General features: G+C 64.9%; 1 protein-coding gene and 2 long non-coding RNA genes across 3 annotated transcripts; all 3 read right to left on the reverse strand.

The window, feature by feature from the left end:
- Positions 1 to 3,726: 3,726 nt before the first annotated feature.
- Positions 3,727 to 5,165, reverse strand: LOC137458650 (uncharacterized). Its single transcript, XR_010991876.1, has 4 exons — positions 4,919 to 5,165; positions 4,703 to 4,798; positions 4,500 to 4,574; positions 3,727 to 4,258 (listed from the first exon to the last, which is right to left on the reverse strand). It is a non-coding gene; the product is annotated as an uncharacterized lncRNA (long non-coding RNA).
- A 2,289-nt stretch (positions 5,166 to 7,454) lies between these two features.
- Positions 7,455 to 9,103, reverse strand: LOC137458651 (uncharacterized). The gene is made up of 3 exons (XR_010991877.1): positions 8,925 to 9,103; positions 7,914 to 8,440; positions 7,455 to 7,501 (listed from the first exon to the last, which is right to left on the reverse strand). It is a non-coding gene; the product is annotated as an uncharacterized lncRNA (long non-coding RNA).
- A 606-nt stretch (positions 9,104 to 9,709) lies between these two features.
- Positions 9,710 to 14,588, reverse strand: LOC137458654 (kinesin-like protein KIF18B). Its single transcript, XM_068170005.1, has 11 exons — positions 14,545 to 14,588; positions 13,375 to 13,840; positions 12,683 to 12,840; positions 12,159 to 12,263; positions 11,770 to 11,880; positions 11,411 to 11,608; positions 11,113 to 11,289; positions 10,780 to 10,854; positions 10,549 to 10,661; positions 10,131 to 10,245; positions 9,710 to 9,745 (listed from the first exon to the last, which is right to left on the reverse strand). Exons 2-11 carry the CDS (start codon positions 13,685 to 13,687, stop codon positions 9,710 to 9,712), a joined length of 1,401 nt encoding a protein of 466 aa, XP_068026106.1. The 5' UTR covers positions 13,688 to 13,840; positions 14,545 to 14,588.
- Positions 14,589 to 20,224: the final 5,636 nt, after the last annotated feature.

A 20,224-nucleotide genomic window follows, 5' to 3' on the forward strand; every position in this document is an offset into this window, starting at 1 on the left:
CTCCAAGTGCCTCATCCAATCCCCTTTTGAACACCTCCAGGGATGGTGGCTCCACCACCTCCCTGGGCAGCACATTCCAATGGCAAATTACTCTACCAGTGAAGAACTTTCTCCTCACCTCCAGCCTAAACTTCCCCTGGCACACCTTAAGACTGTGTCCTCTTGTTCTGGTGCTGGCTGCCTGGGAGAAAAGACCAACCCCCACCTCCCTTCAGGGAGTTGTAGAGAGCAATGAGGTCTCCCCTGAGCCTCCTCTTCTCCAGGCTAAGCAACCCCAGCTCCCTCAGCCTCTCCTCACAGGGCTGTGCTCCAGACCCCTCCCCAGCTTTCTTGCCCTTCTCTGGACACCTTCCAGCAGCTCAACATCTTTCCTAACCTGAGGGGCCCAGGACTGGACAGGAGGAGTTAGGTATTGGGTGAGAGGTTGGACTTGATGATCTCTGAGGTCTTTTCCAACCTGATTGATTCTGAGATTCTGTGATTCTATGACTCCAATCACTTCCAAACCCACCTGTGACAGTTTCTACCTCCTCAGAGGTCACAAGTTCAGGATAATGCTGGGAAGTGCCTCCCCAGGCTCTCGTTTGGTTTCAGTGTCATTTTTATTCCAGGCCTTTTGTCTCCTTAGCACCAGAACAAGCTGAACACAAGCAAGTGATGCCAAACACTGCCCCACAGCCTCCTCAGTTAACAGCAGGAAGGACTTGTTGTGGTTTAGGGAGTTCAGTAAGCAGAATGTCCTCACCAACAAATCAATGATTTGATTAATCAGTTCCTAGTTAGTCAGCAACACAGAGAGAATAAATGCTGCAGACCACCCAGACTGTGAGACAGCAAAACCTCTCATGAAAGCCACTGTTGTGCTCATAGTAAAGAACTTCTTCCTCATCCAATCCAAACCTACCCTGCTCCAGTTTCAAGCCACTGCCCCTGGTCCTCTGGCTGCATACCTTTGGAAACAGCTCCTCCTCAGCCCCCTTCAGCCACTGGAAGGCTACTGTAAGGTCTCCCTGGAGCCTTTGCTCCCCAAGCTGAACTCCTTCAACTCTCCCAGACTGTCTTTATAGGAGAGATGCTCCACGCTGCTGCTCTCAGCTTTGTGGCCTTCCTTGGGGCCTCTTGGTATAGAATCATTGAATCACTAAGGGTGGAAAAGACCTCAGAGATCATCAAGTCCAACCTGCCACCCAACAGCTCCTGACAACTAAACCATGGCTCCAAATGCCAAGGTTGAACACCTCCAGGGATGGTGACTCCACCACCTCCCTGGGCAGCACATCCCAAGGGCCAATTTCTCCTCAGCTCCAGCCTGAATCTCCCCTGGCACAGCTTGAGACTGTGGCCTCTTGTTCTGCTGCTGGGTGCCTGGGAGAAGAAACCAACCCCCACCTGGCTACAACCACCCTTCAGGGAGTTGGAGAGAGCAAGAAGGTCTCCCCTGAGCCTCCTCTTCTCCAGACTAAACAGCCCCAGGGCTCTCAGTCTCTCTTCACATGGGAGATCCTCAAGTCCCCTAAGCATCCTCCTGGCTCTCCCTTGGACTCTCTCCAGCAGGTCTCTGTCTCTCTTGACCTGGGGAGCCCAGAGCTGGACACAGGATTGCAGCTGTGGTCTGAGCAGGGCAGAGCAGAGGGGGAGCAGAACCTCCCCAGCCCTGCTGGCCACACTTTCCTTGCTGCACCCCAGGACCCCATTGGCTCTCTTGGCCCCCAGGGCACATTGCTGTCCCATGCAGAACTTGTCCACAAGGACTCCATGGAGCTGCTCTCCAGCAGGACAGCTCCTAACCTGTCCTGGTGCCTGCTGTTACTCCTCCCCAGATGCAAGACCCTGCTCTTGTCCTGGCTGACCTCCATGAGGTTTGCCTGCAGCCAGCTCTCAGCTCTTCCAGAGTTCCCTGGATGACAGCACAGCCTGAGGGGTGTCAGCCACCCCCACCCCCAGTTCTGACTTCAGCACCTCACAAGAATTAAAGATGATTGGTGAAACTCAGGTGGTTGACACCTGAGCAACAAATGATTTGGCATTCTGAAGGTCTCAAAAGAACCTTGGTTTGTTTTGCCCTTTCCCTGAGGACTCCTAGCTGATCTTGCCCTGTCTGCAAGCACAGGTAGCATGAAGATTGATGTGAGAAACTCACCTTGTGTGGCTGGCAGTGGGAGAGGTTATCAAATTGCTGGCTGTGAGGCACAAGGGGAAATGGTTTGGAACAGGGGATCAAAAGAAGTGAAGAGAGTATTTCATTGTCTGGAGCTCCTCACAGGAGCCCTGAGCAGCATCCAGGCTCCCACAGGCAGCACATCCTTGAAGAGGTTGAAACAGGACCTGGGAGTGCTGGTGGGCAGCAAGCTCTGCATGGGACAGCAATGTGCCCTGGGGGCCAAGAAGGCCAAGGGGGTCCTGGGGGGCATTCAGGGGAGTGTGTCCAGCAGAGCCAGGGAGGTTCTCCTCCCCCTCTACTCTGCCCTGCTGAGACTCCACCTGGAATATTGCATCCAGCTCTGGGCTCCCCAGGTCAGGAGGGACAGGGACTGCTAGAGAGAGTCCAAGGGAGGGCTGCAAGGCTGCTGAAGGGACTGCAGCACTGCCTGGGGAGGAGAGGCTGAGAGCCCTGGGGCTGTTGAGTCTGGAGAGGAGAAGGCTGAGAGGGATCTGATCAATGGCTATCAAGAGCTGAGGGCTGGGGGTCAGGAAGGAAGGGACAGGGACAGCCTCTGCTCACTGTGCCCTGGGATAGGCCAAGGGGCAATGGATGGAAACTGCAGCACAGGAGGTTGGGGATGAAAGAAGAGAGCCCTTTGGTTTCAACTTCCCCCTGTGAAGATGAGTGGGGCTGCCTGATCCACAGAGGCTAAGAAGAAGAGCCCCAGAGCCCCTGCGATGATGGTAGAGAGGGGGAAGCCAGACTAGAGCCCAGGCCAGGAGGAATGGCCTGGCCCAGGCAACCCCCGAGGGAGCCCCAGCCCCAGGGTCCCCCAAGGGGAGGGAAAAAGCAGCCAGAAAAGGTCTGAAGAACCAAAAACCAAACCTTTAGTGAACAACACAAACAGAGGGGGGAACCGCGCCGCAGAGGGGAGGGGACAGGGCCGGGAACCGCGAAGTGGGGTAGGGGGAACCGAGCTGCAAAAAGGGACGGGGCCGGGACGCTGCGGACGGGACGGGGCCGGGGCCAGGGAAGCCGCGGACGGGGACCGGGGCGGGGACCGGGGCAGGGGCGCGGCGGACGAGACGGGGGCAGGAACAGGGGGCAGGGGCGCGGCGGACGAGACGGGGGCAGGAACAGGGGGCAGGGGCGCGGCGGACGAGACGGGGGCAGGAACAGGGGGCAGGGGCGCGGCGGACGAGACGGGGGCAGGAACAGGGGGCAGGGGCGCGGCGGACGAGACGGGGGCAGGAACAGGGGGCAGGGGCGCGGCGGACGAGACGGGGGCAGGAACAGGGGGCAGGGGCGCGGCGGACGAGACGGGGGCAGGAACAGGGGGCAGGGGCGCGGCGGACGAGACGGGGGCAGGAACAGGGGGCAGGGGCGCGGCGGACGAGACGGGGGCAGGAACAGGGGGCAGGGGCGCGGCGGACGAGACGGGGGCAGGAACAGGGGGCAGGGGCGCGGCGGACGAGACGGGGGCAGGAACAGGGGGCAGGGGCGCCGCGGACGCGACGGGACCAGGGACCGGGGCAGGGGCGGCGCGGACGCGACGGGACCAGGGACCGGGGCAGGGGCGGCGCGGACGCGACGGGACCAGGGACCGGGGCAGGGGCGGCGCGGACGCGACGGGACCAGGGACCGGGGCAGGGGCGGCGCGGACGCGACGGGACCAGGGACCGGGGCAGGGGCGGCGCGGACGCGACGGGACCAGGGACCGGGGCAGGGGCGGCGCGGACGCGACGGGACCAGGGACCGGGGCAGGGGCGGCGCGGACGCGACGGGACCAGGGACCGGGGCAGGGGCGGCGCGGACGCGACGGGACCAGGGACCGGGGCAGGGGCGGCGCGGACGCGACGGGACCAGGGACCGGGGCAGGGGCGGCGCGGACGCGACGGGACCAGGGACCGGGGCAGGGGCGGCGCGGACGCGACGGGACCAGGGACCGGGGCAGGGACGCCGCCGACGGGACCTCCAGCTTGGGCTGGGGTCCTGGCTGCTGAAGTTTTCACTGGATGGGGGCTGGAAGGAGAGAGGTTGCTGCCGAAGCCTGGGAGCACTCTGGGGCTCCTCTTGCTGCACTGCCGTTCACAGGGCCTGAAGGATGCTCCGGGGCTGCAGAGAGAGGAGAGAAGGGCATCAGGCAGCTCTGGGGCACAAGCAGCAAACGCAGCTCCCCTCCTGAGGCACACCCAGGCACTGGCACCTCCCTGCTCTCCCACCCTCCCCCCAGCACCAACCATGCCCCTGCCAGGGCTTTGCCTCGCAGCTGGCACAGGGCTGGCACAGCAGCAGGCTGCAGTCTGCCGCGGGGCAGGGCTCACTCCTGGCTGAGTGGTTCCCAGGGCAGCCTCACCTGGGCTGCAGAGGACAGGGCAGCTCTGTTCCTGCTCTGGAGTTCCACTGCCCACTCTCCGGGGGGCAAAGGGCTCTGGGAAAGGCAAAGAGGCCATTGGCACCCAGCCAGGCTCAGGGCAGAGGCCACAGGCAAGGTGCAGCTGCAGCCATGGGGCAGGGCCCACACTGGGGAGCACAGGCAGCTGCTGGCAGCTCTCTCACCTCTCAGCTGCCTCCTGCTTCAGGGCAGAGGCTCTGCAGTCCACAGGGAGCCTGGGCACAGAGGGTGTCCGTGGGGCACAGGCCAGCTTGCAGGGCCTGCAGGCAGGGCAGAGATGGTTAGTGCCAGGGGGGATCCTGACTGCCCCTGGCACGGGGCTGGGAGGCACCTGGGTGCTGCGTGGCTCCCTCCCTGGGGGCCAGGGGTCGCACTCGCACCGTGACGGCCACGGCGCCCTCCTGGGGGGAGGGACCAGCACCATGGCGGCGACGACGACGCAGGGCTGAGGGCACTGCCCCTGGGGTCCGCACAGCACCGCTCTAAGGACAGCACTAGCTGAAGAACACAGCTCCGGGCTCCAACGTCCTGAGGGCGCACTCTCGGGAGAAAAAAAGGTCAGGCAGGGAGGGGAAGCGGCGGAGGGGGAGCCGCAGGCTGGAGAAAGCCTGGACACCCCCAGCCCCCCACCCGGGACCCTGCTCCCACACCCCCCCCTGTGGTAACTCCCACCGGTACCCCCGAGAGCTGCCCTTCCAATACCCTCCAGCCCTACAGGTTCCCAGCGTCTGCAAGGATCCTACATCACCCTGGGGTCCCCACAGCCACCCTAACGCTCCTACAACCGCCCCAGGACGCCCCCACATCCAGAGCCCTGATCCCTGATCCCCAACCCCCTCCCCACGCCCACATCCCCGGCCTCTAGCCCTCCCCGGCGCCCTCCCCAGCTTCCCCCCAGCGCTGCCACCGCCGCCTCCAGCACTCCCTGCCTCCCCCAGCCCCCACTCCCCGCAGCCGTCCCCATCCCTCTGCCTCGCCGCTCCCGGGGCCCCAGCGCTACTCACCGCCGCCTGCGCCGCAGGGCTTCAAACGCTGCCGCCGGACACGCCCCCTGCGCTCACTGGCCGGTGCCCGAACGCAGCCCCCCATTGGCTCTCGAACGCCGACAGCCCCGCCCCCTCCCGCCCGCGCAGAGCACCATGGGAGCCGTAGGCCGCCGGGGCCCGGCCGCCATCTTTGCCCTCAGCCCCAGCCCTGCCCTGGCAGCTTCTCCTCCCAGCTCCCTGCCGGCAGCTCCGGCCCCGACCAGCCCCCGCGGCCAGCCCAGCGCCGCCTGCCCCTCAGCAGCGCTGAGAAGCCAGCACCGGGCACCCACCAGGGCCCGCACGGGGCACGCCCAGGGCTGTCCACACCTCCCCAGGGGCTCTGCTCTCTCACCCGGGGCTGGAGGCACTCCGGGGCTGCTCCTGCTGCGCTGCTGCTCAGAGGGCCTGAAGGATGCTCTGGGGCTGCAGAGAGAGGAGAGAAGGGCAGCAGGCAGCGCCGGGCACACCCAGGCCCTGGCAGATACCTGCTCTATTGCCCTCCCCCAGCACCAACCATCCCCATGGCAGGGCTGTGCCTCCAGCTGGCACGGGGCTGGCACAGCAGCAGGCTGCAGCCACCCCCCAGCACCAACCATCCCCATGGCAGGGCTGTGCCTCCAGCTGGCACGGGGCTGGCACAGCAGCAGGCTGCAGCCACCCCCAGCACCAACCATCCCCATGGCAGGGCTCTGCTCCAGCTGGCACGGGGCTGGCACAGCAGCAGGCTGCAGCCACCCCCCAGCACCAACCATCCCCATGGCAGGGCTGTGCCTCCAGCTGGCACGGGGCTGGCACAGCAGCAGGCTGCAGCCACCCCCCAGCACCAACCATCCCCATGGCAGGGCTGTGCCTCCAGCTGGCACGGGGCTGGCACAGCAGCAGGGCTCACTCCCAGGGCAGCCTCACCTGGGCTGCAGAGGCCTTGGCAGCTCGCTGCCTGCTGCGCAGCTGGGGGATGCGGCTCCGCTGTCCACCCCCGGGGGGGGCAAAGGGCTCTGAGGGAGGCAAAGAGGCCATTGGCACCCAGGCAGGCTCGGGGCAGAGGGCACTGGCAAGGTGCAGCTGCAGCCATGGGGCAGGGCCCACACTGGGGAGCACAGGCAGCTGCTGGCAGCTCTCTCACCTCTCAGCTGCCTTCTGCTTCAGGGCAGAGGCTCTGCAGCCCACAGGCAGCCTGGGCACAGAGGGTGTCCGTGGGGCACAGGCCAGCTTGCAGGGCCTGCAGGCAGGGCAGAGATGGTTAGTGCCAGGGGGGATCCTGACTGCCCCTGGCACGGGGCTGGGCCCTGCCCTGTCCCCATTTCCAGCTCTCCTCACTCTGAGCTATTTGCAGAGCCCCAGAAGCAAGGAGGTCTCCCTGGGGGTGTCCTGCACCACCAGGGCCAGGTGGGGCTCAGCCTCTGCACAGCCACAGGGCTCCAGAAGAGCCAGAGCCTCTTTGCTGCACCAGCCAAAAGCCACCCCAAAGATGCCCAGGCCCCCAAGGGCACAGCCCTGACCCCCAGTGCCAGCAGAGCAGATGCCCAACCTGCTCCCAGCCAGCACTCCTGAAGCAATCTGGAGGATGCTCCAGGGCCAAAGGGAGGAGCAGGAGCAGGAAAAGCTTCCCTTGGAATGCTCTCTGCCCTGTGCAGCCATGCCCAGGTGAGCTCAGCCTGTGCCTGCTGGCCAAGTGCCTCCTGCCCACCCTCTGCCCTCCACAGAGCTGCAGCCATCCACACAGGAGGCACCCAGCCATGGAGGGCAGGATCCCCAAAGCCACAGGGAAGGCCCCAGGGCAGCACTCACTTGGGCACCGAGAGGGCATCCTGCTTGTGCTGCCAGCCTGGGGGCTCCAGGCCCCTGCAGCCCAAGGGCTCAGGGCTGCTGCCTGGGGCTGGCAGCCTGCAGACCTGGTAGGTGACATTGAGGTCATGGCTCCTGGCAGCAGCTGCAGCCCTGGGGCAGAGAGAGACAGAGCCAAGGAGCAGTCAGGGGCTGAACCTCAGCCCCTGGCACCCAAGACAGGCTCAGCACCACCAGCAGCACCTCTGAGCCCCCTCCTCAGCTGGGGCACAGCCTGGGGGGAGCTCTGGGCCAGGCAAGCTTTGAGGCAGAGCTCATCCCTGGGGCAGCTACGTGCAGGAGGAGGGGGCACACACTGTGCCAGGGCAAGTGGCACACAGGGGGGCCTTCTGCTTGGCTTTTTCTCTTCAGCAACCCCTGCCCAGGTGAGCTCAGCCCACTGCTGCCCACCCCCCAGCCCTGTGCCCCCTGCCCACCCTCCCTCCCCACAGAGCCGCAGCCACCCCCCCAGGAGGCACCCAGGGGGTCCCCAACCCCGCAGGGAGGGCCCCAGGGCGGCACTCACTTGGGCACCGAGAGGGCATCCTGCTGCCGGAGGAGGTCCTGGCTGGGGGGCTCCAGGCCCCTGCAGCCCGGGGGCCCAGGGCTGGCTGAGGCTGGCAGCCTGCACACCTGGTAGGTGCCATCCAGGTCAGGGCCTGGGGGCAGGGCACAGCCCTGGGGAGCTGCCAGCGGCGCCAGGGGCAGGCGGCTCCGGGAGAGCCTCTCCGGGCACAGGCTGGAGCCGCAGGGCCAGGCTGGCAGCGCCACAGGGGCTGGGGGGGCTGCAGCCGGGGGGCAGGGGCTGGGGGGGGCTCTGTGCCGCCCTGGCAGCCTCTGCCGGCTGCCCACTCGGCCGCCGGCGTTTGGGCCGCGGGGAGAGGCTGCAGGCAGAGGCCGGCTGGGCAGGAGTTGGCATCTCAGGGGACCTCCTCCTCTTCCCGATGGGGCTGAGGGCCAGCAGCCTGGCACTGCTGAGCGCAGCCAGGTGCTGCCAGCCTGGCAGGGGAGAGCTGGTCACGGGGGCGCCAGGCACAGCCACGCAGCTCTCGGCTGGAGGAGCAGAGCAGAGACCGAGTCAGCTCCCTGGCTGCAGCTCCCAGGCCCTCCCCCCCTGCCCCCCACCCCCCTCAGCTCTTTGCTGGGACTGCCCCAAACCACACCAAGCCCAAGAGCCAGCACCAACCATCCTGGGCCCAGAGCAAGTGCCCCGTGGCAGGGCCTGACCCGTGCCCAGCAGCAGCCTCTGCAGAGCCAGGCTCTGCTGCTGGCCTCATGCATGGGCACCGAGGATGAGGAGGAAGAGGTCAGCCCTGCCCAGACACAGGCTGCCAGCAGCCAGGCCACAGCTGGGCTGAGCGGGGCAGATGCAGCCCAGAGCGGTCACCCACAGGAGATAAAGGCAGGCTCAGCCCCCACTGGGTGCCAGGGCAGGAGAAACTTCTGCCCCTGCCCTGTGCCCACAGCTGGCAGCTGCCCCCCACCACCCCCCAGCCCTGCAGCAGAGCCTGGGACAGAGGAGAGAGAGGGCACCAACCTGGATCCTCAGCAGCACTGCCCTGCTGGCTCCTCTGGGCTGGGCTGGCCCTGCTGGCCTCTGCAGCCCTCCCTGGGGAGGAGGCCTGCTCCTGGCTGGCAGCAGCCTCCTGAGGGGCCAGGGGCTGCAGTGCCTCAGAGGCCACAGCAGCAGCAAGGAAGCTGCCAGCCTGGGGCAGGGACTGCTGCTCTGGGAAGGAGCTCCTGGCAGCAGCTGCAGCCCTGGGGCAGAGAGAGACAGAGCCAAGGAGCAGTCAGGGGCTGAACCTCAGCCCCTGGCACCCAAGACAGGCTCAGCACCACCAGCAGCACCTCTGAGCCCCCTCCTCAGCTGGGGCACAGCCTGGGCGGAGCTCTGGGCCAGGCAAGCTTTGAGACTGAGGGGTGCCCAGGCTGGCACTGCAGGACCTGAGCTGGGAGATCACCTGTGGGCTGCAGGGCACCCAACAGCAGCCCCAGAGCTGTGCTGGGCCTCAGGCACACAGCACAGGCAGCCTCCCTCGGGAGACCTTCCCCCTGCCAGGACATTGGGGCACAGACAGCAGCAGGTGGTGCCAGGGCAGCACGTCGGGGAGCAGAGGCAGCAGCAGAGCCCTGGGGGAGGCAGCTCCAGGCCTGGCAAGAGGCACTGAAGGCTCTCAGCTGCTGTGCCTGGAAACCTTCCCTGCTGACCCTTCCAGGGGAGCTTCTCCCCTGGGACTGGCTCTCTAGGAGCCAAATCCCACCTCAGAGGGCAGGCACTGCTCTGTAAGCCAAGGCCTGGGCCCTCCCCCACCTCCAGCACCCTCAGGGGGCTGCACACCACAGGAAGGTTGAAACTCTCTGAGCAGCCAGGAGCAAGTGGCACAGGGAGGGGGCACAAGGACACTCACCCCTCTGGCTGGCTGGCAGTCAAGCCCTGCAGGAGGGGGGCTGCTTCCTTTGCTTCCTGCTGCACATCTGCCTGCTGGATGGCTGGGGCAGACCTTTCCTCTGCAGCCTGCAGCAAGCCCCCAGAGCAGCATCAGGCCAGAGCTGAGCTGAGCCTGGGCCCCCAGCTGCCCCTTCCCTGCCAGGCTCAGAGCTTTCTCCAGCACTCCACAGCCCAGCACCTGCTGAGCCCAGACCTCCCAGAGCAGCTCAGCTCCTGCCCTCTCCCAGCCTGCCCAGTGCAGCCCAGCAAGGTACCTGAGCTGGGTCCCATCACCAGGCCAAGCCCTCCTCTCACCTCCTCCAAGGCCAGCTGCGAGGCAGCAGGACACCCAGCTGCCAGCTCCTGCTGCTCTCCAGCACTCTCCCCACCAGGGAGCTCCAGGCACGCCTCGGGCACAGCCTCCTCCACCCTACACAAGTCACAGCAGCAGCCCCTGAGCCAGGGAAGAGCCTCTGGGGAAGCCATCCCTTGGCCTACCAAGGTTTGGGATGGAGCCAAGGGCAGCTTTGGCCTTTGTCCCCCAGCTCTGGGGGCTGCCAGGCTCCTCACTCCAGCTGGGCAGCGGAGAGGCTGTGGCACAGCAGCAGAGCAGCTCAGCTGCGTCCTGGCAGCCACTTGGGCTGCAGCCAGCAGCCAAACTCTGCAAGCTCCTGGCCCTGGGGGACCCCAAGGTGCCAGCCCAGGCTCCCTCCCTCCTGCCCAGCAGCCTCACCTGGGCAGCTCCAAGGGGCTGGAGCCGAGGGCAGGCAGCGGCTCTGGCGCCTGGCTCTGTGCCCCGCGGGCAGCATCCTCATAGGCACGGAGCTTGGCCTGCAGCTCTGCCACCTGTGAGCAAGGGGCAGCCCTGGCTCAGAGCATGCCCTGAGCCCCAGCAGCTCAGCAGGCTGGGTGCCAGGCAAAGCAGAGCCGCAGACAGAGCCCAGCCCTGCCCCCGGCAGCTCACCTCCGCTCTCAGCTGCGCACACAGCACAACGTACGGACAGACGTGGGAGTCCGGGCTCGGCAGGTTGCTCTTGAGCTGCGGGGAGAGGGAGGAGCGGAGCTGAGAGCAGCACCGGGACAGCTCCTTCCCCTCCGCTGAGGCGGCAGCGGGGCAGCTCCTCAGCCTGCCCTGGGCTGGTGGGGCCCGAGGGGCTGCAGCTGACTCTGAGAGGGGCTCCAGAGGCAGCCCGGCTGCGGCAGGGAGGCGGCAGGGAGGCAGCAGCCCGCAGCAGCCTGCCCCAGGCTCCTTCCCAGCCAGCCCCAGCAGCTGCCGGCCGCGGGGCGAGGTGCTCACCGAGACCTGGATCTCCTTGGCCCTGCTGGCATACTTGAGGGTGTTGAGGGTGTCCTGGCAGCAGTGCGGCGAGGGGCTGAGGGCAGCCAGCATCAGGGTGCGGCAGTTGCCGCCGATGGAGTCCTTCAGCAGCCGCGTCAGCTTGCTGTCCCGGTACGGGACGTGGCTCTGCTTGCCCTGCCCGGCACAGCGAGGCTCCGCTCAGGGGCTGGCCCTCGGCTCCCAGCCCCGGCCAGGCCCAGCCCACGGCAGCTCTGCCGTGGGGACGGCGCTCAGGGCCCCTCAGCGGCAGCCTCACCTTGGCCCCAGCCAGCGCCTGGATGACGCTGAGCAGGGCCAGCAGCGAGCGGTTGATGCTGGCTCCCTCCCGCAGCCGCTCGCCGCTGGTCTTGGCCACCGCGGCTCGCTCCGAGCCGGCCAGGTCGACCAAGCTCATCTTGGCCACCCGCACGGCCCCAGCGAGGCCCTCGGCGCGGTCCTGCTGCTTCACGTAGACCTGGCAGGGCACACAGAGGGCAGGCTGCAGCTCCGCAGGGCGCTCGGGCTCGCCGCTCGCAGCCGCGGCAGCAGCCCTGGCACGCCGGCCCTGGCACAGCATCGCCGCCTGCCCCCCTCCGGGCAGCGGTGCCAAGGGCTGCCCCAAGCACCACCCCTCACCTGCAGCACGGCGTGGGAGCGGGAGGAGGAGGCGTTGGCATCGGTGGGATGCTGCGTGCGGTTCCTGCTGCCCCCGAGCAGCATCTGCAGGAGCTGCTCTGCCGAGCTGGGCTGGCGGGGAGCAGGCAGAGGGCAGGGATCAGCGCAGCCCCGGCACGGGCACCGAGCGCCCACAGGCTGAGGCCTCCTGCGCCCCTGCAGGGCTCCTCTGGCCTCGGGCTCAGCGCTGCTGCCAGCCGGCACCCACCCAGCCGGCACCCCCGGGGCCCCGCAGCCCCTGCCCCGGGGCCCCGCAGCCCTCCCCTCCCCCTCCAGCTCCCCCGGTCCCAGCTGGCACCCCTGGGGCGGGCACAGCGCTGCCCACACCTTGTGCCTGCTTCCACCCCCACCTGCTGGATGGAGAGGCCCTGAACCACAGCTCCTCTCTCAGGATCCTCCCGGATGGGCAGAGGGCCCTTGGGCTCCAGCAGGTCACGGATCTGCTCGTTGTAGACCTGCAGCAGGCAGCTCCAGCTCAGGATGAGGCTTGGGGCCCCAGAGGGCAGCAGGCAGAGGAGCTTGGGACCCCAGGGCCTGCTGCCCACCCAACAGCACCTCTGGCACCTGCCGCCAGCAGGAGCAGCTGAAGGTGCCCTAAGGCAGGGGACAGCTCAGGAGGCTTCAGCAGCCAGGCACTGAGCCACTGCTCCTCCAAAGGCCTTGCAGCCAGGAAGCCCTCATTGCCCTGTGGCCCCCAGCTCCAGAGGGGGCAGGCCAGCAGCACCAGCCCAGCAGCCTGGCCAGGGGCAGCCTGCTTCCAGTCTGGGGCTGCCCTGGGCACAGCTGGCAGCACAGGGGTAGCCCTGGCACTACAAGCCCAGACCTTGGAGGTGGTGGCCTGGCAGCAGGAGGGGCACAGCTGGGCACAGCCTACCTCCAGGTAGGAGACCAGGACCTCGCAGCTCTTCTGCTCCTGCCTGGCCTCCAGCCTCCTGAACAGCTCCTCCATGGTGAGGTAGATGATGCCAGGGCTGTTCTCCGAGCCCAGCATGGTGTAGGTTTTCCCTGCTCCGGTTGCTCCGTAGGCAAACACTGGGAGGAGAAAGGGAGGAGCCCTGAGAGCAGCCTCCATCGACAGCAGCACTGGGGGGATGCTGCCAGCTCTGCCTCAGCTGGGGACACAGCCCCAAACCCAGCTCCTGCTGTGGGGCACTGCTGCCTCCCACTCACATCCTGTCCAGCAGGGCCCCCGGGGCCCTCTGCACCAGCCTGCTGCCCAGCCTGCACAGGGCTCCCAGCTGATGCCACCCCACAGGCAGGACTCCACACTCATCTGGGCTTGTCTCTGCTCTCCTCTTGCTGGCCTGGGCCCTGCCTGCCCCCAGAGCCCTCGGATGACATCTCCAGGCCAGCACTGGCCCTGTCCCGGCCACACTTGTCACGGCCCCAGCTTGGTGCCAACAACAAGGTCAAGGCTTTCTCTTTCTGCAGAGCCTCTGCGTCCCCACTGCTGCCACAGCCGCTCAGGGCTTCTGGAACCAACCCCCAGCTCTGCTGAGCCCACCCAGAGCAGGGGCAGATGGGCAGGAGCTCCTGCAAGGGCCAGAGCAGGCTGCTAGGGCTCACCAGAGCAGTTGTAGCCGTCGAGGAGAGTATCGACCATCTGGCGGGTGGTGTGCTGGAACACCTCCTCCTGGGTGGCCTGCTCAGCAAAAACCCGGTCGAAGAGGAACTTCTGATGTTTGCCTGGGTTCTTGCTGCGGCCAGCAGGCAGCACACCGCCGGAGGCACCAGCAGTCCCCTCAGGGTCGAACAGGAGGGTGTGATGGTCGACCACCCTCAGCAGCGGGTGCTGCGCGGCTCCCTCGCCGGGGGCCGGGGGTCGCACTCGCACCATGACGGTCACGGTGCCCTCCTGGGGGGCAGGGGCCGCCGCCATGGCGGCGGCGGCGACGAAGGTGACACAAGGCTCAGGGCACTCCCCTTAGGGTTCGCACAGCACCGCCACAAGAAAAGCACCGCTCGAAGGAAAGCGCCGGCTGAAGAACACCGAAGAACACAGCTCTGGGCTCGAAAGTCCTGAGAGTGCACTCTGAGAGGAGACAACAAGGGTCAGGCGGGGAGGGGAAGCGGCGGAGGGGGAGCCTGAGGCTGGAGAAAGCCTTTACCTCTCGAGCCCGGAGCCTGCTCCCGAGCCCTGCCTGCCCTAACCGCCGCCGCTGCCGCCGGGGCTGCCGTTACACCCCCCCAGCCCTGCGCCTTCTCCCCGTCCGGAAGGAGCCTGCATCCCCTGCGGGTCCTCACAACCGCCCCAACGCTCCGACCCCACCGCGGGTCCCCAGAGCCCCTCCACAGCCTCGGCCGTGATCCACCGGCCCCGGCCCCGCCACGCTCCCCCGGCCCCGGCCCCGCCACGCTCCACAGCCTCGGCCCCGCAACGCACCCCCGGCCCCGCAACGCACCCCCGGCCCCGCAACGCACCCCCGGCCCCGCAACGCACCCCCGGCCCCGCAACGCTCCACAGCCTCGGTCCCGCCACGCTCCCCCGGCCCCGCCACGCTCCCCCGGGCCCCGGCTCCGCAATGCTCCCCCGGCCCCGGCCCCGCAACGCAACGCTCCCCCGGCCCCGGCCCCGCAACGCAACGCTCCCCCGGGCCCGGCTCCGGCTCCGCAACGCTCCACAGCCCCGGCCCCGCAACGCTCCCCCGGCCCCGCACCCAGCACTGCCCAGGGCGCTTCCACCGCCGCCTCCCGCAGCCCGCCGCAGCCCCGCAGCCCCCACAGGCTGCCCCTGACCTTGCAGGCTGTCCCGGATCCCGCAATCCTGCCTCAGCCCCGCAATCCTGCCTCAGCCCCGCAGCCCGCCTCAGCCCCGCGGAACCCGCAATCCTGCCTCAGCCCCGCAGTCCTCCCCTGCCTTTCCAGGCTGCCCCCGGCCCCCGCAGCCGTCCCCATCCCTCTCACTTAGCCCTTTGGGCCCCGGAGCTCCTCTTACCGCTTCTTCCACCGATGAGGGCTCAAACAGTCCCGCCGACCACGCCCCCTGCGCTCATTGGTCAATCGTCGAGCAGAGCCTCCCATTGGCTCTTCAGCAACGCGAGCCCCGCCCGCTCCCACCCACGAGCCCCGCCCGCTCCCACCCACGAGCCCCGCCCGCTGCCGGCCGCTCCGCCCGCGAGCCGCGGCCGCTCCGCGCAGTGCACCATGGGAGCTGTAGGCCGCCGGGGCCTGGCCGCCATCTTTGCCCTGAGGAGCCAGCCCCGGGCACCCCTCAGGGCCTGCAAGGGGTCCCCCGCCCCGGCCCCGGCCCCAGCCCCAGCGCTGCCCACACATCGCCAAGGGCTCTGCTCTCCGAGCCGGGGCACGGAGCACTCTGGGGCTCCTCTCGCTGCGCTGCCGCTCAGAGGGCCTGAAGGATGCTGCGGGGCTGCCGAGAGAGCAGAGAAGGGCAGGAGGCAGCGCTGGGCACAAGCAGCAAACGCAGCTCCGCTCCTGCCGGCTGCCGCAGTCCCTGTCCCGAGCAGAGGCTTTGCTGTAGAGGGCAGCTGGCGATCAGCTGCTTAACCCAGCCCCACGCTGGCACCGAGCTCCTTGCCCAGCTGCTGCTCGTGGGGCAGGAGTTGCAGTAGGGAACCAGAGAGCTGCAGGGCAGTGCTGAGAGGTTCTGCTCTTGAATCCTGCCCTGCAGGCACTGACCTGCTGCCCTGGCTCTGCTGCAGGCACCTGGTCCCCATCCTCACTCCCAGCCTGAGGCATAGATTGCTCTGCCTGCCCTGCTGCCTGCATCAGCTCTGTGCCTGCTGCCCGCCCCCGGGGGGCAAAGGGCTCTGAGGAAGGCAAAGAGGCCATTGGCACCCAGCCAGGCCCGGGGCAGAGGCCTCCCTGCAGCCCCATGTCCCCTGGGTGCCAGCTCTGGGGACCCAGAGGCTCTGGGGAGCAGAGGGCTGGTGGCACTGAGGCTGCTGGATTGCCTTTCGTGCCCAGCCAGCTCTGTGCCCTGGGGGCTGTCCTGGGCCGCTGGCAGCAGTGCCAGGCAGGGCTTCTGCCCACACAGACACCTGCTCTGGGGCACCGAGGTACCCCACAAGTGGCACTTGGCATCCCCACCCTGCCCCCCAGGGACAGCCCCAGGGACAGTGGCTGTGCCAGCCCCCAGGGTCAGGGCACCTCCAGCCCCACAGACTCCCTGAAGGCCCCCAGGGGGCACAGCCCTCACAGGGTAGGGGACACTGTGGGGGCTTCGGGCTGCCCCTGAGCTGCCAAGCAGCTCCCCAGGGATTCCTCTTTGCCCAGCTCCTCCCCAGCCAGGATCCAAGCACAGAAAGTGTGGAGTCTCCTTCTCTGGAGCCTTTCCATCCCTGTCTGGATGTGTTCCTGTGGTTTGGCTGTGGTGCTTGGGGCTATGCTTGAGGGGTGACCCTTGCAGAGCAGGGTTCTGGGTTGGCCTTGGTGACCCTGAGGCTCTTTTGCAACCTGAGTGTTTCTGTGACTCTGTGACTGGCAGTGTGGAACCACAGCATCCCAGGTCTGTTGAGGGTGGAAGCAGCTCTGCTCCTTCTGATGTCATTAGAATACACAAACACAGCTCCTGGCCCACAGCTGCCCAGCTCCAAGGCAGACCATGCCTTGTGCCCACACCCCACCTCAGGCACTCCTCCTTGGGCATGAGTGGAAGCCTTACTCTTGGGGGCAGGAGGGGGAGAAAGAGGAGGAGTTTGGACACAGGCAGGTGTGAAGCTGGTTATAACAGAGGTCTCCTTTTCAATGGGACAGGTTACAAGAAGAAGAAGAAGAAGAAGAAGAAGAAGAAGAAGAAGAGGCTGCCACAAGAAGGCAAAGAATACCCAGGAGGAAAGCTTTCCCCACCAGGATCCAGAGAAGATCAGAAGGAGCAGCAGGACTGCACCAGAGAGACAGCTTTGGACCCTCACAGTGGTGGTAGCCATAAACTTCTTCCTCTCTTCACTTTACCTTTCCACCTTTCTCCTCTCACTTTTCCCTACCTATTGCACACCAGCTTATGGGCAAACAGTGCCAGAGGGCACTGCCAGCAAGTCTGCTGCTGGCACCAAGCTGGGAGGAGTGGCTGACACACCAGAAGGTTGTGCTGCCATGCAGCAAGACCTGGACAGGCTGAGAGCTGGGCAGGGAGAAATTTGATGAAGTTCAACAAGAGCCAGGGGAGAGTCTTGCACCTGGGAAGGAACAACTCCATGCAGCAGTACAGGCTGGGGACTGAGCTGCTGGAGAGCAGGGAAGGGGAAAGGGACCTGGGGGTGCTGCTGGATGGGAGGTTGAGCATCAGCCAGCAATGTGCTCTGGTGGCCAAGAAGGCCAAGGGCATCCTGGGGTGGGTTAGAAGGGCTGTGGTGAGTAGGTCAAGAGAGGTTCTCCTCCCCCTCTGCTCTGCCCTGCTGAGGCCACATCTGGAATCTTGTGTCCAGTTCTGGGCCCCTCAGGTCAAGAGGGACAGGGAGCTGCTTGAGAGAGTCCAGCACAGAGCCACAAAGATGCTGCAGGCAGTGGAAGATCTTCCTTAGGAGGAGAGCCTGAGGCAGCTGAGGGCTCTGGAGCTTGCAGAGGAGGAACCTGAGGGTGAGCTCCTTGCTGTGGCTAAAGCTGTGCAGGGGGAGTGCCCAGAGGCTGGAGCCAGGCTCTGCTGGGGGATGCCCAATGGCAGCACAAGGGGCAGTGGTGGAAGCTGAGGCAGAGGAAGTGCCATGGAAAGAGGAGGAAGAATTTTTCCCCTGTGAGGGTGAGAGAAGCCTGGAGCAGGCTGCCCAGGGGGGTTGTGGAGTCTCCCTCTGTGGAGCTATTCAAGACCTGCCTGGCTGTGTTGCTGTGTGACCTGCTCTGGGTGCTCCTGCTCTGGCAGGGGGGTTGGCCTGGATGAGCTCTGGGGGTCCCTTCCCCCCCTGGCATTCTGTGATGACACAGTGAAGGTTCACTGTTGATGGCAGTGAACCCCTGGTGTAGTCTCCTGAGTTGTTGCATTTGAGATCACTCTCACAAAGCACCACCAGTCCCCTGTCTGGACCATGACTCACATCCACAGCTCTCTGAGATACTTCCAGGGATGTGACTCTACCACCTCCCCAGGCAGCCTTCCCTATGATTCTATGATTCAAGGGCTTGCTGTGCACTCTCTCTGCCAGATTACATCTTAGGAGGACTTTCAGTGACCACAGCCCTGGCATGACACCTGCCCTTGCTCATTGCAGGCTCCACTCCCTCAGTTATGGCCCATAAGGAGTTGCTTGTGGGTGCTATTTCGTTTGGAGGGGAAGCAGACATCTCTAATGAATATTTCCTTTCTTTTGGAGCTCCTGACACAAGGACCTGGTCTGTAATTAGTTACTGGTGGTTTCCAACAATAAGTCTTGCAGCAGCAAGGAGGAGGAAGCTATGTCCTGAAGAATTTAGTAGCTAGAGGATTCCTGCAGGAGATTGACCACATCCAAGTGCCAGGTTCTGCACAGTGGCCACAGCAACCCCTGGCAGTGCTACAGGCTGGGGTCAGAGTGGCTGAGAGCAGCCAGGCAGAGAGGGACCTGGGGGTGCTGGTGCACAGCAGCTGAACATGAGCCTGCAGTGTGCCCACAGGGCCAAGAGGGCCAAGGGCATCCTGGCCTGCATCAGGAAGAGTGTGGCCAGCAGGAGCAGGGAGGTCATTGTGCCCTGTGCTCAGCACTGCTTAGGCCACACCTTGAGTCCTGTGTCCAGTTCTGGGCCCCTCAGTTTCAGAAGGACATTGAGAGACTTGAAGGTGTCCAGAGAAGGGCAATGAAGCCAGGGAGGGGTCTGGAGCACAGCCCTGTGAGGAGAGGCTGAGGGAGCTGGGGTTGCTTAGCCTGGAGAAGAGGAGGCTCAGGGGAGCTGTGCCAGGGGAGATTCAGGCTGGAGCTGAGGAGAAATTGGCCATTGGGATGTGCTGCCCAGGGAGGTGGTGGAGTCACCATCCCTGGAGGTGTTCAACCTTGGCATTTGGAGCCATGGTTTAGTTGTCAGGAGCTGTTGGGTGGCAGGTTGGACTTGATGATCTCTGAGGTCTTTTCCACCCTTAGTGATTCAATGATTCTATACCAAGAGGCCCCAAGGAAGGCCACAAAGCTGAGAGCAGCAGCGTGGAGCATCTCTCCTATAAAGACAGTCTGGGAGAGTTGAAGGAGTTCAGCTTGGGGAGCAAAGGCTCCAAGGAGACCTTACAGTAGCCTTCCAGTGGCTGAAGGGGGCTGAGGAGGAGCTGTTTCCAAAGGTATGCAGCCAGAGGACCAGGGGCAGTGGCTTGAAACTGGAGCAGGGTAGGTTTGGATTGGATGAGGAAGAAGTTCTTTACTATGAGCACAACAGTGGCTTTCATGAGAGGTTTTGCTGTCTCACAGTCTGGGTGGTCTGCAGCATTTATTCTCTCTGTGTTGCTGACTAACTAGGAACTGATTAATCAAATCATTGATTTGTTGGTGAGGACATTCTGCTTACTGAACTCCCTAAACCACAACAAGTCCTTCCTGCTGTTAACTGAGGAGGCTGTGGGGCAGTGTTTGGCATCACTTGCTTGTGTTCAGCTTGTTCTGGTGCTAAGGAGACAAAAGGCCTGGAATAAAAATGACACTGAAACCAAATGAGAGCCTGGGGAAGCACTTCCCAGCATTATCCTGAACTTGTGACCTCTGAGGAGGTAGAAACTGTCACAGGTGGGTTTGGAAGTGATTGGAGTCATAGAATCACAGAATCTCAGAATCAATCAGGTTGGAAAAGACCTCAGAGATCATCAAGTCCAACCTCTCACCCAATACCTAACTCCTCCTGTCCAGTCCTGGGCCCCTCAGGTTAGGAAAGATGTTGAGCTGCTGGAAGGTGTCCAGAGAAGGGCAAGAAAGCTGGGGAGGGGTCTGGAGCACAGCCCTGTGAGGAGAGGCTGAGGGAGCTGGGGTTGCTTAGCCTGGAGAAGAGGAGGCTCAGGGGAGACCTCATTGCTCTCTACAACTCCCTGAAGGGAGGTGGGGGTTGGTCTTTTCTCCCAGGCAGCCAGCACCAGAACAAGAGGACACAGTCTTAAGGTGTGCCAGGGGAAGTTTAGGCTGGAGGTGAGGAGAAAGTTCTTCACTGGTAGAGTAATTTGCCATTTGAATGTGCTGCCCAGGGAGGTGGTGGAGCCACCATCCCTGGAGGTGTTCAAAAGGGGATTGGATGAGGCACTTGGAGCCATGGTTTGGTTGTCTGGGGGTGCTGGGTGCTAGGTTGGACTCGATGATCTCTGAGGTCTTTCCCAACCTTGTTGATTCTATGATTGTGCCCCTGTGCTGGGCACTGGTGAGGCCACACCTTGAGGAATTTTGGGCTCCTCACTACAAGGAGGCCATTGGAGTCCTGCAGCTGGTACAGGGAAGGGCAATACAGCTGAGGAAGGGTCTGGAGGACAGGGCTGCAGAGGAGCAGCTGAGCAAAGTAGGGCTGTTCAGCCTGGAGAAGAGAG

Source organism: Melanerpes formicivorus, unplaced genomic scaffold (genome assembly GCF_026170545.1).
Source record: "Melanerpes formicivorus ecotype bairdi unplaced genomic scaffold, bMelFor1.0.p_v2 SCAF_268, whole genome shotgun sequence".
Taxonomy (NCBI): Eukaryota; Metazoa; Chordata; class Aves; order Piciformes; family Picidae; genus Melanerpes; species Melanerpes formicivorus.